The 18,188-nt window shown below is 36.6% G+C and overlaps 1 protein-coding gene across 1 annotated transcript in view; it reads left to right on the top strand.

Moving 5' to 3' along the window:
• Positions 1-3,805: 3,805 nt before the first annotated feature.
• The window catches only part of IMPACT (impact RWD domain protein), an 18,781-nt gene continuing 4,398 nt past the window's right edge, over positions 3,806-18,188 (top strand). The window contains exons 1-9 of the mRNA XM_017832437.1: positions 3,806-3,929; positions 4,746-4,874; positions 5,604-5,656; positions 6,606-6,668; positions 9,615-9,700; positions 10,823-10,951; positions 11,241-11,335; positions 14,282-14,355; positions 15,849-15,939. Of these exons, the coding sequence (XP_017687926.1) occupies positions 3,894-3,929; positions 4,746-4,874; positions 5,604-5,656; positions 6,606-6,668; positions 9,615-9,700; positions 10,823-10,951; positions 11,241-11,335; positions 14,282-14,355; positions 15,849-15,939 (756 nt within the window). The 5' untranslated portion in view covers positions 3,806-3,893. The remainder of the gene's footprint in view (positions 3,930-4,745; positions 4,875-5,603; positions 5,657-6,605; positions 6,669-9,614; positions 9,701-10,822; positions 10,952-11,240; positions 11,336-14,281; positions 14,356-15,848; positions 15,940-18,188) is intronic.

Raw genomic sequence — 18,188 nt, 5'->3', positions numbered from 1 at the left:
TATGGGCAGAGGGTGCGAATAGTCTATTGACAACAGTTTCTGGGAAATGGCATGGAAGGCTATAGAATACACAGTTTTGGGTTACACCCATACCATGATGAACTGGTCTCAGTTGTCCTAACTAGGACAGGAGTGCACACAGAGAAATGATAAGTGGAAGTAATAAAGGATACATGACAGGTTGTATGTTTGTTTTCATGCAGTAACATGTTTAATGACTGAGTATTCACTGGCTGACCAACAGTCCTTGGACAGAAGCTAAAAATTTTTTTCCTTAGCAGCTTTCAGGCAGCCCTGGTGCAATTTTAAGGAAGTTGCTCCTCAACTCCATCTGGAAAGTAGTGCAGTAAGCACACGTCCTTGTCACATTTCCATACTGATTTTATTTACTAAGCTGGCAAAAGACAGGCACAGGAGAGTTAACTAATGTGCTGACACTCTCAGACATGATTCTTGTGGATGTCCCTGGATTACCAAGAGCAACTGCCAGCGAGTGATCAAAACAAATGTTCATGTTGTTCTGAACTCCCTGCAAAAGGAATTCTTGCAGATGCAAGTCTGTTGCTGAAGTTTCTTTCATACTTTTTGGGAAATAACCATATAATGTAGTTAATTTATAGATGGTGTGAGCTGGCTTACCTTCTGAAATGAAAAATGCTTTTTGCTGATAAAAGCAGCACTGAAACAAGCTCGAGCAGTTTCTGGAGGTATTTTCAAGCAGAAAAAAAATCCTAAACAGAGAAGAGTTCCTTTTAATATGCCCCTTCTTATCTGAGTGCAGGTATGGCAGGAGAAAATGTGAGAATTCACTCAGGAGGCTCCTAAAACCTGCTAGCAGTTACTACTTCACAGAAAAGCTTTTGGATTTTTGTAGCTCTACAGAAGGCAACTGACTGTATACACTGCTATAGCCAGCACAAAAAATGGATTGTATCTAAATGAGAAGAAATATTTATAACTAAGGTGCTAAGTCACCTATACATATATTTCTCCTTAGTCTTACCAGACATGTAGTTTTAGACCAAGAATTAGGCTTGGTTAATGCACTTTCTTGTTCCTGTGATTGAATCAGTTGCATATGGTTTTAGTTCCAAAATGATAAATCAGTTGTGTACAGAGAGCTTATAGTTAGGAAACTTACAGCTAATTTATGTCACTTTAGACCACGATCTAGAGAAACACATCATTGTGAAACTGAAATCAGCTGAACTACTCTGTGCTTAAAGGTATATATGCTCATTATTTGAGATTTCTATTACAGAATGAGATTTCTATTAAATGTAGAGTAGAATTGAAGCATTAGAGAAAATGTAGTGTTTTGTTGGTAAGTTACTATAGGAAAAGGCTACAGTACTGGCAGAATCTTAGTATAAGCAAATCCTGCCCAAAACAAGAATACAGAACTGAGGGCATTAATTACTAGTACATGACGTGACATTGTTCTTATTTGTTCTTAATCTTCCTCTTTTTTATTATAAAAGAGAAGTTGCAAATGCATCATGTTGCTTGAGCTATTGTATACAAAATATAGCAAGGTTATTGATATTTTACTCAAACTTTAATTCTTCTGTATATTTAAGTTCTGTATTTTTCACTTATTTGTGATTCAATCCTGGTCGAATAAATATTATTTGTATCTGGTTTAAGCTTTTTGTGCTCTAGGATTAAAATCTAGATCCAGAAAAGCACCAGTAATTACCCAGTGTATTTTCTTGCCCTGAGAAAACAGAACGAAGAATTTGGATTCAAGGTGGGAATTTAGACCACTTCCTGACCTCAGGGACTCCTTTTGCTTAATTGATTTGATTTGAGATTTAAATGTTTTTGTTTGCTATCTATAGTTTACAAAGACAGAACCGATGGACCGAAGGTTAGATTTAGTAACCATTTTAAATATTGAACTTAATGCATTGCTGTGAAGAGTATAAGTTTGGGAGATGTCTCACCATAAAAAACATTGATGTTCAGTTATGTACTAAAAGAAGACCCCAAATATTTCAGTAAACTCCACTATGTCATTTTTTTAGTTTGAAAGCTGTGAATATGTATTTCATACCAGTTTTAATAGAATGTTTATTTCAGATGGACAAATAAATTAATTAGCTGTTAAATACTCCTGTGCACCATATCAATTCAGTTCCTCTGTTATTAATTTAGTATATATAAGCATGCTGGAGATTCATTAGCCAAATTTACACTCCTTTCTATTTATTAAGACTTATCACAAATACAAATAACAGTGAAAGGAAATTATAGAGTCCTCAGAAATCTATCAGAGATGTCTACAGTTCATACGGACTTTGTGATTTATTCTTTTTATCTTCTTATCTGGTACATTTTCTTCCTGGCCCAGTACTAGATTGCTGAAGTTTTTCATATAAATGCTTTTTTATGGATTATAGACAACAGCCATAAAAAATGTCAATAACATTTCTGAATTATTTAATAACAAATCATGTGTATAGTAATGCAAACTCACTTGTTCAGCTAAGTCAAAACTAGCAACTTATAAAGCACAAGCACTATACAGAGATTGCTGTCAGAAAGTTTAAAAATGTCATAGCTCTTTCTTTAAATTTATAAAGCAATTTAATATTAGGATGAACAGATGGAGCACTATCTTTTCTAGGTCCTTGTAAATTGAAGCTTTCTGTTCTGTTTTGGTCAGAAGACAACTGTTTGAACAATAAAGTTGCTCTCTCTCTCTGCCTCGCTCTCTTTTAGAATTACGTAGGATATGTGACTTTGCCTGATAAAATGTGCATTTTTGTCATGTTCTGAGACTGGATATATTCTTTTTATTATTGTTTCAAAGATAATTAAACCAACTCTGTCTGTGACACTGGAGACAAACAAGGTCTTGGATTAATTTTAACTCTGAAATAATTTCTGCAGAACTGCTGTGCAACCAGTTGTTCTCCATCTCCATCCAGAATATATGTAGTTGATACTACGGAGCTAGGTTTGTCCCTACTCAGTTGCATCCTGGGTTTCGGTGGTGTGTTGTTTTTTGGTTGGTTGGTTGGTTGGTTTTTTGGTTGTTTTTATTTTTTTTGTTTGGTTTTTTTTTGCCTTTTGTTGTTTTGGTTTTTTTTTTTTTTTGGTTTTTTTTTGTTGTTGTTGTTGTTGTTGTTGTGTTGGGGTTTTTTTAGGTGTTTTTGTTTGGTTTTTTGTTTTGTTTTGGGTGAGGTTTTTTTGATGGGTTGTTTGTTTTGATTTTGTCTTTATAAGGCCTGCCCTGATTGTCACAATCCTTCTGAACTCTAATCCTGTTCTCCAGGAATTCTCCAAGCTTTTGAGAAAGGGGAAAACAAAGATTAACTTGAACTCTTCATGACTGTGTCAGCATAAAATCACAGTGGAAGAAAACATGAACTACAAAATCACAAATAAAGGTGACCCGCCTGCTTAGCACACAAGCCAAAAGGTATCTTTACTGATCAGTGCTCTCTCTAAAGAGATGTCTTAAACTTGTCAGTGTTAAATAAAATAAATTAATTTCCGGAGCTGTAACGAAAACTGCTTGGAACACCTATGATCCTTCAAAATAATTTTTAGAAGAAGTTACGTAGTTTTGTCAACCGCTCATTCCGAGTCTCATAAATGCAAGGTGAAAACGGCTGCCTCAGTAAAATCGCCACTGAAACATAACTGCTTACACAGTTTATTTTCAAAACGGGGCGTAAGGAACAAGGCGAAAGTGTAGCAGAGAAGCAGAACGCGGGTTCTGTGGCACTCCGTGACAGCACACGACCGCGTACCCGCGCCCTCAGTACCCCGGCGGAAGGGCGGGCGGGCGGGCGGCGTCACGGTCACAGCTGCGCACACGGCCCGGCGCCGGGCGGCTCCCTCCCCCTTTCCCTCCTACTCGTCTCCCTTCCCTTGGGGTCCCGATGGCGGCCAGTGACACGGGAAGGGCCCAGCAGCAGGTGAGCCGCGGTGGGGGCGAGGGGGCTGCTGGGAGAGCCGTGGTTTGGGGGATTCTGGTGAGCCCCGGGCCCCGTGAGCGGCTCCGCGCCCGCGGTGCCGCGTTCGCACCAAGGACCCATTCCGGGTGTTTGGGTTCTGTGTGGAAGGAGACTCTCCGGGTTTTTAATGGGAATTTGCCGAGTACTCGCTCTTCCTCAGGAAGAGCTTAGTGCCGAGCCCTCGGGGGTCTTTCCCCTGCAGGGCTCCGACCCAGCCGGGAGCTGCACGGATAGGGAGCTGCGGGAATGTGTTGTCGCTGCTCCGTGTCACTTTGCTCACCTTGTCACTGCTGAAACTGATTATCCATTGAAGTGCAAAAGCTGGTGTGTGCCTGGGAGAACTGAGCAGAAGTTAGCTAGAGAATCACAGAATCAGCTGGGTTGTAAAAGACCTCTGAGATCATCGTCCAACCTGTGACCCAACACCACCTTGTCAACTAGACCATGGCATTGAGTGCCATGTCCAGTCTTTTCTTAAACACCTCCAGCCAGGGATGGTGATGCCACCACCTCCCTGGGCAGTCCATTCCAGTGTCTAATCACCCTTTTTGTGAAGAAACTCTTGCTGATGTCCAACCTAAACCTCCCCAGGCGCAACTGTGAATCGGGACTGAATCCCCAATACTTACAGCATTCCAGTAAAGTGAATCTTGTCACATCTGTCAGTAAGCTGTAGAAAAGCAAGATTTAAAAAATACTGTGACTGCAACACAAAGTTGTGGGGTTTGTGGGGGAGTTATTTATTTTTGCATAATGGTTTCGGTTTTTTTCTTCTAGATTGATGAAATTGAAGCCCTTTCATCCATCTATGGTGAAGATTGGTGTGTTGTTGATGAAGATGAAAAAATCTACTGCATTAAGATTAGTGATTGTCTGGATCAACCAAAATGGACCCTCTGTTTACAGGTATAGTGGTACAGAGTTTAGCACAAAATTTGCAGTTGGACTGAGACAGGTGAAAATGTGTGCTGCATGAAACCATTCTAAATACGGTTCGTTATTTACTAAGGTGGATTAAGAAGCTTAAATTGGAATCTGTGATAAGACTTCTCAGTGATTGTTTTTCTGTAACACATCGATGTGCTTGTGATATGTTCAGTAGTTACATACCCTAATTCCACACCTGGCAAAAACATTTCAGTGTGCTTCTCCAAAGACTAATTTCTGAAAAATGTTTAACATTGACTTCGTGTAGCGCACCTCAGCGAATCTGCTGCATTTGCTTCACAAAACAAAATTTGGATCAACTTAATTGAGTAACTCGTTACTTTATGTCTTCAGCACGGAAAGCAATAAGTTTCTTAGTGCAAGAAACACTGACATGTCTACTTATGGAAATGTGGTGCCACTTATTTAAGTCCAGTAACCATGTGTGCAGCTTCTTTCAAATTTTTTCCATACTTTATTTTGCATCCTTAAAAATGGCACCATGAAATATAATTGAATGTGTTACCGTTATCGGAATTCTAAATACAGATATTCAGATGTTCTTGTAATTCTATATCAACACACCCAACTGTTTGCTTCATTTGTAACACTAGTTGTAGTTCTAGTGCTCGACATCAGAGTCCTTCAGTAAAGCTCAGCTAGCTGATAGAAGTAGTCCAATGAATAGTTTTCCTGTATTTCTTTCAGGTGATTTTGCCACCAGGATATCCGACTGAAGAGCCACCCATTTATCAACTCAAGTAGGTGAAATTTTCTTGCAAACATTTGTATTGTCTGAATTACCACTGTTGATTGTTTACCATGTAAGTGGAAGTTTAGTTAAGACGACTCTTCAAATTAAAGTATACAGGGGATGAGGGATGTTTCCAGCAAGCATATTCTTTTCTTTCTCCCAAGTTAACATTACAGAGCTCCCTATGAAAGTTTTCTCTCTTCCCTCAACTCTAATTCTTGCAGCATCATTTTGTGGTTAGACAGCAGTGAGATTGTGGAGTTAAGGTGGCAGCTGCCTGTTGTGTTAGACAGTGATGTGTCATTGGGTGTACCCCTCTTGTCTGGATCCTTGTTTCAGATTGTAAGGAATGCTTTTCAGAGGATGGAGCTGTGGCATGTGCCATCTTCCTTTTTTTTTTCCTTCCCTTCCTTTCCTTCCTTTCCTTCCTTTCCTTACCTTTGTCTTCTGGCAGGTAAACAAGATGGGAATGGAATGTGTCAGGCCAGGTCCCCAATTTGGATGATAGAAGGACCTGCAAGGCATGGCACACACATATCTACTGAGTTTTGTTCAGGAGTATTGACAAGGCAATACAAGGTAGTGGTAATAAACTTCAGGCAAAGTTTGAAGTTTAACATGAGACCAGGAGGACAATGGTACAAAACTGAAAGGTCATTCTAGATATAGTAGATACTATGGTGATGAAGGACTTGGAAGGGTCAACTAATAATACTTGGGGTGACACTGGAGTGACAATGGTCTTCCATGAACAATGAGTCCAGCTTTTTTAACTAAGGTAAGAAAAGGCAGCCCAGGTTAGGTATCTTGAAGGAAAACTGAGTGATTGTGCTATTCCCAAAATGTTTACAGCTGAAATCTTGATGTGTTATATTTTCAAGGTGTTTATCACTTTTATTTTAGAATGTTGGAAGCAGCATATGGCAAAATTTTTATTGTATTTCTTTTCATTTTAGTGCCCCTTGGCTTCGAGGACAAGATTATACGGAACTAGCAAATAGCTTGGAAGAAATATATCTGTAAGTTCGAGACTGTGGAATATAGTAAAAGGATACACTGTATTTTGAGTTCCATGCCCTGCTCAGCGTATGCTTTTGAAGTACCTGTATTAACTAGTAGTTATGAAGTGATTGCTGCAATAGACAGAGCAAGTTTCTTTTATCAAGCTAACAGTTAAAGGTGCAGTGTATTTAGTAATCATTTTGCAATAACAAATTGTGTTAAACTCTGAGAAATTTCTTTTATGTTGTTTAGACCTGATTTTCTATAAGGATAGAAGCTTTCATTTTAAAACCTAATAGAATAGATGCCCTTTGGAATCTATGAGATTGTTTATTGCTATCAAGTATGAGATTTCTGCATCTATTCCTGCATTTGAATGTTAAAGCACAGGATGTGAAAACGTTTGTTTGTGTCTTAGAGCACATTTTTTCTTAAAAGCTAAGGGATAATTAGGTTTTAAAACAAACACATGCAGAATCTGTTAACTGGAATCTGGATCATCATGGACTGTTTATTATCACAGTGTGCAGCTTACAACAAGGCACAATGAATGCATGAGAATAAACAGAGCATTTAGAAATACTCAAATTATGTATTTTTAAATTGCTGTGAAATTGGGGTAATAAATGTTGGGGTTTTTTATGGTTTATTTATTTCTTTCAGATCCCAAATATAATGTAAAATAAATTAAATGAAAATGCATCATAAGGAAGCACAGTCATGCCCCAGATAGTGAAATCTGAACATCTTGCCTAAGAAATGTTTTTTAATGCCATAAGGAAGGGAGCACTTAGCTTGCATAATGGGTTTTTATCTAATTACTCAGTTACTTTGATTAACTGTGTTTCTTAGCTAATTAAGCAACAGATAATTTAAGCAAGTAAAATTGAAGTGTTAAAAATGCACAAGGATTTTAGGCAAAAATTCTATGGGATCATATTCACCACAGTTTTTCAGTGGAGGAAAAAGGACAGAGATTGTCCTTAACGCTGTCCAGATTCAAAGGATTTGATGAAGTCTGTACCACAGGTAGAGCTGCTGTAGGTGGTTCTTTAAATGTCCTGAGCATCTGGCACAAGTTGGCATGTGAGGACTGTGAGCATGGCTGGGAAAGAGTTTTTTTTCTTTTTTTTTGTTCCCCACCTCTGCAGTCTTGTAGGCTGTTAGAGTGTGCTAGTTCAGTCCCTTGTGGTTCCCTTCTGTCTACATCAGCTGCTATTCAGAGTCCCTGCTGGTCTCTCACTTTTGTTTGTTCAGCAGGAAGTGAATGTTTGTACTTTAGGGCATATATGTCATTTTAGACTGTTTAAAAACCTGGAGTAGTCACTGACGTTCACAGTATTTGTGAAAGCCTTTTATTTATTCAATGTCCGAGTGGTTGTTGGATAAACAGATACTCTGCATCATTTGCATTGTGTGTTTTACCAGGTCTTTAGTCCCTAGTGATCTAAGTTGTAGAGTTCTGCAATCTAAACCAGTATGAACTATACTATCGATCACTGTGTCTTCTTAAGGACGTGTAAAGAGTGGGTAATTATAGATCACAAGTTTGTTTTGGGAGACAAAAAGTATAGCAAATAACTGTGTTTAACCAGATATTCTTCTGGTAAGATTTTTATTCAACAGGAAGCTTTGTTTCGTGACTTAGACACAAGTGACAAAAAAAATAGCAGCATAGAAAGGTAACTTTTCAGAGTAAGTGTAATTTACAACTTCAGAAACTGAAATTGGGTAGTAGCTGGAGAAATTGCTATTTACTTTACAAAACTGAAAAATTTTATTTGTTGTCTAATCTTTCTCATTCCATCACTAAAAAAAAAATAAAAATCTAGGTCTTCAGGTTTTAAGGCAGTGCTTCTTTATGATAAGCAGTGTGAGATCAAGGTGTTGAATTATTCTGGAGTCTGTCCAGATTTTGAAGGCAGAGCTACAAGTTTATAAATTCCTTATTTTTGCTTGAATATTTTTTCTTAAAATATGTATGTTTATTTGAATTTGATTGTTTCCAGCAGTAGTGCTGTATACATTAAGCTGAGTGAGAGTTTAAAGATGTTATATTTTGTCATTTACATGGTGCCCAGGTGGTGGCAGTAAGAATAAAATTAATGAGAAACCTTGAGTTACATATGGCCCTAAATCTTTAGTTTTGGTTCGGAGACAAACGTGCATCGTTCATAAACGTACTAAACTAAAATTGTGAAGACAGCTTTGCAGGACACCATTTGAAATGTATTTTGAGTTGTTTGCTGTACATAAAGGAAGCATTTCTTAATTCCAAATATGCATATATAGAACATGTTCATTCCATCCTCCCCCAGTGCCTTAATACACATCTGTATCCCCTGACTGAAGACTCCTAGACCTAGATCTTTACCTCTCTGTCCTGTAGGTCTGCTTGTTACCCAAAATGTGGTATATCAATCCAGTGTTCCATTGTGTCTGCTGCCACTGACCTCCTCTCACAGTCCACTGAGGTCAACCTCAGCCGTACTGATGAAGAGAGAGTCCCCTAGAGCTGCAGAGCAGCTGAAGGAGCTCACCACTGGCAGTACAGTGCTTTTTGTAGAGAAAACTGATCCAGGGCAAGCTCTAAGTCTGGACATTGTAGCTTAGTATTCTTTTGAAAATACTGACTTACTCTTCCCACAGTTGCTTTCCCTTTGCTTAGTGGTCAGGAAGTTTCTGTCCGTTTCCTGTTTCCCTCCATCATTTGTGCTTTTCATGTTAATAAATAAGTAAAGCAAGCCACAAAGAGTTTGTAACAACGCCGATACCGCAGATACCGTGTTTCGCCCAGTGAAGTACTGAAACAGAACTTTCCACAAGCCTGCCTAAGCTGTTTATCTCACTAGCTTATTATGTGTTCTATTTCTGTGTGTCTGAAATCTGTGTGTTATTTGGTGTGCTTTCCAAATGAAATCTGCAAAAATGATTCTTCATTTTCTGTGGGTTTTTACTTCCAGACAGAACCTTGGTGAAAGTATACTGTATTTATGGGTGGAGAAGATACGAGAAGTTCTGATAGAAAAGGCACAATCGTCAGAGCCAGGTACTTCAGAAAACACCGGAGTTTTGAGTTTATTTTGTGTTGCACTGCAAAGTAAATTTCAGTCCAAGTTAAAGTTTATGTCCAATTTTGTATTGGATCTACATATCAGAAAACAGTCTCAAGTGTCGTGGCTTACTGTTTTATGGTGATAGCTTCCCTTTTTAAAAAGCAGTAGAGAAAAGGATGTGGCCTTTGAACTAGAACACAGTCCTCAGTTCTCTCAGGAATAAAATTACTTGCATGAAAGGACAGTGCTGCACACAGTACATTATGCATTGTCCTCTGTTTTGCAAAGGAATTATTCATATCAGTAATTAATTTCTGGTATTGAGTGCACTGTTGGAGGATTGGAATTCAAGAGAAGATAAACTTCACTGGAATATGCAGACAGATGACCAAATATTTCTTCTTAATTGTATTTTACTGTATTGGGATGAGAAGTACACGATCACTGGAATTGCAGTGATTTTTCTGTTGTTACTCTTACCCTGTTTGTGTAAATTCACAGTTCTTTCAAAAAATGGTGGAGGGGTTTTTGTGCATTAAAATGCTAAACTGCTATGAAATGTGTGAGTGACGTGTGCATGCTCATGTGGCAGAAGGTAAGAGAAGTACTTTTCTGTGTCATGGATGTTAGCTTAGTCCTGTGAGGAATTAAAGACTGAAGAGGAAAATAAATTCTATTCTCAGTGTTGCTTCATAGTAAGGTCTGGTTTTAGTCTTTCAGTAAACTGAGCATTTTGTTGCTGCATCATGGACATTTAAGAAGTTAGTTTTCATTGAGGTGACTGAAGGAGTGGATACTGAGAAGTGAAAATTTTACTGACAGTGTTGGAAGTTTGGGTATTTTGACTGCAACTTTATAGCTTCTACTTATTATATCTAATGATTTTCTAGACCTTTTGAACATGCTTTATCACCCCTCTGCTTTTTTATGGAAAATACCTGTTATAAAAACTGCATTATCACCACATCATAGGCCCTCAGTAGGAATCAGACTGTGATGTATTAACTTGTCTCTAAATCTAATGCCAGAAGTCTAGATTTCAAAGAGTTTGAAACTTTGTTTTGCTTTTCTTGCAAAAAAATGTGTAATAATTTCTACTACTTATATTGTAATAGAACCGGATATTAAGAAAACCAGTGAAGAAGTTGATGAAGATGATGGAGAAGATTTTCTCCTAGACTATGAGCCCATTCAGGAAGATCCAATTAAAATGTTAAATTACATGACATCTGAAAGTCAGGAAGGTAAAAAGTATGCTCATGTTAATTCTGTTGAAATAATCTAGGAGAGGCTTGAAGATTCTGCTATTCTACTCAGCTTTAGAGAAAAATTAGTAACAATAAAATCGTAATAAAGTTTGATAACAGTCATTAAATAACCCAACATATTTTTACTTGTTCTGTTTGTCATGTCGTGTACGTCATTTTAACAAATCCCTTTCTAAAACTCGAGACATTTTTTATTTACATAGCTGTATACATTGGTTTTGTACTCCTGAAAGAAAACAAACACTTCCTTGTTTGTGATCAATAGATGAAGAACTGCCACCCATACATCACGGAAACCCAATCACAGATCGAAGGAGTACTTTCCAGGCACATCTGGCTCCTGTGGTGACAACCAGACAAGTTAGTAGAAATCAGTTCTTCTCCTTTTGCCTGTATTTTGAGCTTGACAAAATGTTACTGGAAGACTTTGAATTTGCCAGGTATGTTTGTCTGTCTGTCTGTCTGTCTGTCTCTGCATCTTTGTGTGCTAACATTGAGTAGTCACCAGTTTCTTGCTTTCAGCTGAATATCTCTAAATAACAGCTCTGCAGTGCTTCCTGCTATTCTTTACCATTATGTTCATTAGATGTAAGAGAATAAGAACATTGTAATTTGACTTCTAGGTGATGGCAAGTTTATCGTAAAATATTTGGAAGCTCCCGAGTCTATCATGTGTTAATTGGAAGATTAATTAACATGAATTTATAAATGTTTTCCATCCCTCAGAAAGCAATTCTATTCAAAAACACACTTGGATAATGCATAAGTAAATCTTTATTGAGACCTATTTGAGAGGGGTTTTGAGTTACTTTGTACATCACTTTGCATCTATTGTCATCAGCCTCCTTTGATCATCCCTGTTCAGTGGGGAAGCTACTCATCTTTTCTTAATATGAATTGAGAGTTAAACCTTGAGAAGATTTTTCTCTTCCTTTTTATCCAATTTTAGTTTTATTTTAAGGATTTTTGGTAAGGGATATTTCAAATGCTTTTTGGAAATTCCAGGTAAGCTAAGTCTACTACATGGTCAGTGACTGTGCAAGAACGGTGACAGGGTATTGAGTTATATTTCTCTATACAAAAGGTGTAGCTTTTTAATCTGTCTGTGGTGGTTTTTTGTTGTTTTTAATTCTCTCGTTAATTTGCCCAGTATGGATATAAGATTGGGTCTTTAAATCCCTGTATCTTCCTGGAGCACTTCGACCTTTCAAGTTCACATACGCTGTACATTCATTTAGATTTTTGTGCTACAGCTGTATCTGCTTTAAGTGATTATTTTATATGTAATATATGTGTGAACTCAAAGAGTTGCTTTAGAAAGGGAGGAAATTAGAATAAGTGGGTTAGTGTAATTTTTTCAATTTAAAATACTGTTGCTCTTTTATAATGATTTATGAGTAAAATTGTTCCTACACATGAGGAAGTCTGTACCCACGGACAGCGGTTTGTGAAAGGATAGATCTGTGTCAAGCAGTAGGACTCTCTTAAAGCAGATTAGTGAGTTGCCTTTTGCATACAAAGATGTTCTTAATTGACATTCTTCTTTCATGACTTTTTTTTTTTTTTTTAAAGACAACAAATACTCAATAAACCCAGGAATTTCCAGTCAAGGCTTATTGGTATATAGTTAGTATAAAGATAGAGCAATTCCCCAAAGTGTCAAATCCATCTTGTTTCACAAGGGTCTTGCTTTGTGAGGTGATTGGTCTTCAGATTGCAGGGAAGCTTTACTGTGGTATGGACTAATTTTTCTGAAAGAAAGACAAAATTTATGAGGAATGGAGTAACCGCTACAGCTGTAGTGAAAGCTGGCTTCTTTATCAACTTTATCTGCAGAATCTGTGTGATGCAGTGATACTCATCAATATTTTGAGACAGTGTGCAGAGTACAGTGTGAACTCCTTCATTGAATGGGACTAAGAATTGATTTATTGTTTAAACATCTTCTGTCTTTTATGAGCGTGTGCCTCACTGACACATTCTGATGTAGAGAATCACATCCCTTATTTCCGTAAAGCAGGAATAGTAGAGGGGAACAGGAGGAAAAGAAATGCTCAGGAGCTACATCAGGGAAAAGGATAAATTGTTGCTTAGGCTTAAGATGTCTGTCTTCGAGGTTCATTGCTAATACAGACACATAAGGAATCTTTAAAGTATATTTTTAGGAACCTGGAAGCTGGCAAATAAGTAATGTCAAAGGTGATGATCATTTCATATGATTTGTACCCTAAGTCTGTGAATTGTCCACGTTTATGAGAGTGTATTAGTATAAGTTGTCTTTCTTAAATATTTAAAATAAGGAGAAGACAGGTGTCTGAAAAAATGTTCTTTACTATTAATAGCAGTTTTTTCATTGAGGTATCTTTTATTTGAGGTGATTTTTGTCAGTTGAATTTCTTCAAGAAAAATTGGAAATAGCACAGTACAGCTAAGACATTAAATATGGCTGTTGATTACACCTCAGAGACATTTTTCCTTGCAGTGAAAGGCAATTTACTTGCTAGGCGTGTTTTCCCAAACTTCCTCAGCTTCAGTAATGTTTTGCATTATGTACTAAAACGATGCCTTAATCATAAGCTCTCCTTTTTTGCTAGACCATTGGAAAGGCTTGAACAATTGCTAGCTTGTTTAATTAGAAGCGTAAGATGGACTTATATTGATTAATGTTTTGAATTTGGTACTTCTTAAGAGCAGAAAAATGGACATGATGGGAATATTTCCTGGGAAATACTGACACTTTCAGACCCCTAATAGAACCTTTTCTTTTTTTGTTGTTCTTTCTGTGAAATGGAAACTCTGAAAAAAAACCACATTTGGGGAAAAACTCAAAGTGAAATATAGTAAGGTTTTCTAAACATCACATTTTTTGTGAAATAAGTAAAAGCAGTGTGTAGTGGTATATTCGAGTTGTGTTCTATTCCAGCTTAATCTTATAGTTGGAAAAATAATTCAGATTAATTACTTATACATAATACTGATTAAAAATATTTTCTGGAATTTACTGTCTTTCCTGTTTAGTAAATCAGTACGACACTTCTATATCTTCATCAATAACATGAATGTATACAATGTACAAATTCAAGGAGCGTCTGTTTTCAGCATCCCAGAAAAATGATTAGAAACAAACATGAGGGTACTGAGAAGCAGCCTCTTGAGTTAATACACTGAATATATAATTCATTTTATGTCAAAACGTAAAATTGTTTCGTATATGTACTAAGAAGGAGATGTTTGCTTTGCAGTGATATTGAGATGTGTATATGAAATCCCTGTTACTAAAGGAAGGGTTTTTCCGTTTCTTTAAAGGTAAAAAGAGTTCTTGAAAAATTATATGAGAACAAGAAGATTGCAAGTGCTACTCACAACATATATGCATACCGGTGAGATGCAAATAGTGATTTTTTCTTTTTTTTTTTTTTTTTAAGCGTTCTTTGACGAATGGGTGCAGGGCATGAGAAAGAAATTCGTTCCTATTAAATCCTTAAAGGAATAGGTTTCTTACTTGAATGGTATTGCAGGGTTTACTTGGAGGTCAAGAAAGTAGAACATACGGTAAGAAATAAGATAGTAAAGCAGCATTAGAAATAGAAGAAAAAAGTGGATTTGAACATGCATTGGTATACTTTGTATATTATATGTGAGCATGGAAATGCTGCATCATCCTGAACTAAATGTATTTTTACTCGGGTGAAGTAACTTTTTTTTCCCCCCAACCTTATATTTAGAAATAGGTGAAAATGTTCAGTTGAAATAAGACTCGAAACAGAAAGCCTGATGCAGACATCTGGCATATGAAGTTTCAGCTGAAATACAAGAAACTTCAGGGAAAATGAGAAACAGGTAAAAATTAATTTGGCAGTTGCCTCTGGCAACTCTTGTAAACACAGCTTATGTGAAATCAATCGGTCTCAGTCCAGATAGCAATGCAGGTTTTCTGAGGAATGTAAGTGACAGTAAAAGGGAGCCCTTTCCTTACTGGAGGAACCAGTCATCTGAAAAAGCAGTATAGATGCTGATCCATTCATGCCAATCCTGGTGTGATCCTAATGAAACATGAAATGAGAGCAAGTGAAAGTTTATTTTACCAAAAAGTAAAAGTAAGGAAAGGGTTTCTGTAAAGAGGGGGTTTCTGTTGTTGCAGATGGTGATCTGGCTTCTTTCACTCGTAGTATCCACATACACTTCAAAAAAGCAACAGACACATACTTACTGCTTCCTATTTGTCATCTAGTACAGGAAGCCTCTTTCTCATTGTGTCACCTGTGTATTAGTAAGTTCAGAAGTTATAAAATCAATTGGTAACAAGCAGTAGACCTCTGTGTATTACTTCTGGAAAATTAGACCTGTGCAGCTGTCCTTTGTATGAAGCGATATATCTAAAAGTTTCCTGGAGTGCCCCCTGAGAAAGAAGATGACATGGAGAATCTGAAGATGAATTTCAGGAATAGTTGCATGTTGCTGCTGAAAGACAGACCTAACTAATTATTCGTGATGTTTTTGTCCAAGTTCTTAACACTTATGGGTTTGTACCATAATTTGAACCTGTGTCTGATATAGTTGGCTTCAGCTAGGTGTAATTATTAGGCTAAAAACCGAAGGATTTTCCTTTGTAGGGACTTTATGCTGGTAATGACTCTGGAGTTGACCTGAAGCAGCTAAAGTCTGTGTAAAAGCTTCTCAAAACTTGTTCTACTGTACAGATAAATATTTGTGGTTTACCTTAAGCCTCATCCTGTTTTCATGTAAATGTTGTTAGTAGAGAATTATAATTGATACATATATGTATGAAAGATCTCTGAGACTTTATTAATCATGTAAAGATGTTAGTTGATTGACTTTTTTTTAATCTATTTTGTTTGGGTTTTTTTCCAAGAATATACTGTGAAGATAAGCAGACTTTCTTACAGGATTGTGAAGATGATGGAGAGACAGCAGCAGGTGGACGTCTTCTTCATCTCATGCAGGTTCTAGAAATTAATCTTTGACTTCTAGAAATCTTGAACAGATTTTAAAAATCACTACAGTGTAAATAAGCTTGTAGAAAAGTATTTTAATTCTTGCTCTGCTGCAGTCAAACAGATGTTTGTTTTCTTAAAGATGAAGGGAAAAACACAGACTGGAGTATTTTTTCAAGTCTCAGATTATAGAACGAGTGGTGTTTCATAGGTGGTAGTAATAGTTTGAATGGGCTGAGAGATAATTAAGTTTTGATTCCTATGCATACCATGTGTTGTAAGGTATATAGAAAATGAAGACTGGAAGAAGCTGATGCTGTTTCCTCGAGTATGCATAATAGAAAGACATGTATATGAACTTGCACAGTAGAACTTCAAGAACAAAAGGTAGTGGGAGTGAAGCAGTTAAGTTGTTTTGATAATTCAGTCTGTTTTGTTATGCTGTTTCTGGTTCTGTGTCCTTAACTCTCATACTTGTTTATATTTTAGTTTTCATCTTTTGAAATAATATTCCCTCACCAAAGGTGCTACTAAATGTGACTTGAGACTGATAAATTTTGGTTCATGATGCCAGCCCTAGTAGAACTATAAATAAAATATCATAAACTACAGAGGTTGTCTGGGTACATCTTAATGATGTGCCTCAAGACACTTAGCAGTATGAGCAGATAAAATATTGGTTTTGATTTTTATTTTTTGACTGATGTCACCTTCACAACAGTTTTGTTTTGCCATGCTTTTCTTGCTTGAATATTTTGTTGCTTAGTGGGTTATGCTCTTATTCCTGGAGACTTTTTTTCCCCCCAAAATTTTTTTTTTCTGAAAAAAATACGATTGATGGAAGTATTTTGACATTTTTAATTTAGAACTTTTTCAACCTTCTAAGTAACTCAAACCAGACTTGGGAAGGAAAACTTTGGTTGCACGATATATGCAGGTATATGTGCTAAGAGTGAAAACATTGTTATGAAAATAATGTAAAGAAAGAATTTGGCAGTTACTGTACCTCAGTTTGTTCTGATCTTATCAGCTTGTTCTCAGCTTGGTTATATATACTTTTGAAAGCTGTCAGATTTAGTGTCTAAGCACATAATATTCCATAAAAATGCAGTTTAGAAAGTGACGTGAAGCATCTCCTTTCAAATGTGAATATATCTAAATTATATGGATGATCTCTCTCCATCTGTAGTCCTAGTTACTGGAATATTTTAGTTTTGGAAGAATACTAAGGTAGGGATCAGAAAAGAGCAGTTTTCAGCCATAGAAAAAGATTAGAATAGTTTATGGGCTGATTTCTAGATGTTCATAGATCTCGTAGTTTTTTTGTTATGAGCTCTTATGATGTATGATATGGGTATGAAGATTAGGTGATTTAAAACATTTATTTTTTCTGTACTTGTAGCTCTTTTTTTTTTGCAATAGAAATCTAATCCTATTTCAGATAAACCTAGCACTTAAGACAGCTCTTTTTGATTACAAAAAACTGTATTTTAGATTAGTACCATCCTGTTTACTGTGAACAGTTGCTATAAATAGACTTTATGGCTGATACCTAAAGGAAGAGTAGAAAATGCCTGTCACAGCACATGCCACAATCCTTTTTTCTTTTTTTTCCGTTATCCTTTTCATTTTAAAATTCTAAGAATATTTCTGTTTTCACAAACAATGATAGACTCTTGTAATAGTATTGTTCAAATTAGTGAAATATCTATTTTTTTCTCCTTAATGAAGACGATTAATGGTTGTTAACATGCACATACTAACAGTACTAGCTACATTTTGGTATCCATATGAATAATGCCTGTGCCCTGACTGTTATGAGCCTCATCCATCAACACTTCCAAAAATGTGGATAGACAGTTTGCTTAATAATAGGGGTTCTCTGGAAATAATAATTGGTCATATCAAACAATAAGAAATGTAACTCAGTAATTTTCCCTTTAACACCTGAAGCTTTTGGCACGTGGATGAGCAATGATAGTGCATGAGATAGCTTTGTGCCCTTTCTGAGGGATACGTGGACTCATTTTACTTTTGCATTTAACTTTGGATAGTAGCTTGGAGAGGGAAGCTTAAGCACAACTGCTGGCTTGTCATTCTTTGTTACTCTCTGATAACCTATGTGGGCCACAGACCTGACTGTAAGGCCTTCATAAAAATGCAAGATAGTAAACTTTTTCTATGTTTAAAATTGGCGCCAACAGTAAAACTAGTTCGATTAAAAAAGAACAACTTTTGTTTCTTTCTGTTATTCACAG

Source organism: Lepidothrix coronata, unplaced genomic scaffold, assembly GCF_001604755.1.
Source record: "Lepidothrix coronata isolate B3197 unplaced genomic scaffold, Lepidothrix_coronata-1.0 Scaffold6, whole genome shotgun sequence".
In the NCBI taxonomy this organism is placed as follows: domain Eukaryota; kingdom Metazoa; phylum Chordata; class Aves; order Passeriformes; family Pipridae; genus Lepidothrix; species Lepidothrix coronata.
This window is presented reverse-complemented; position numbering and strand designations above follow the sequence as displayed.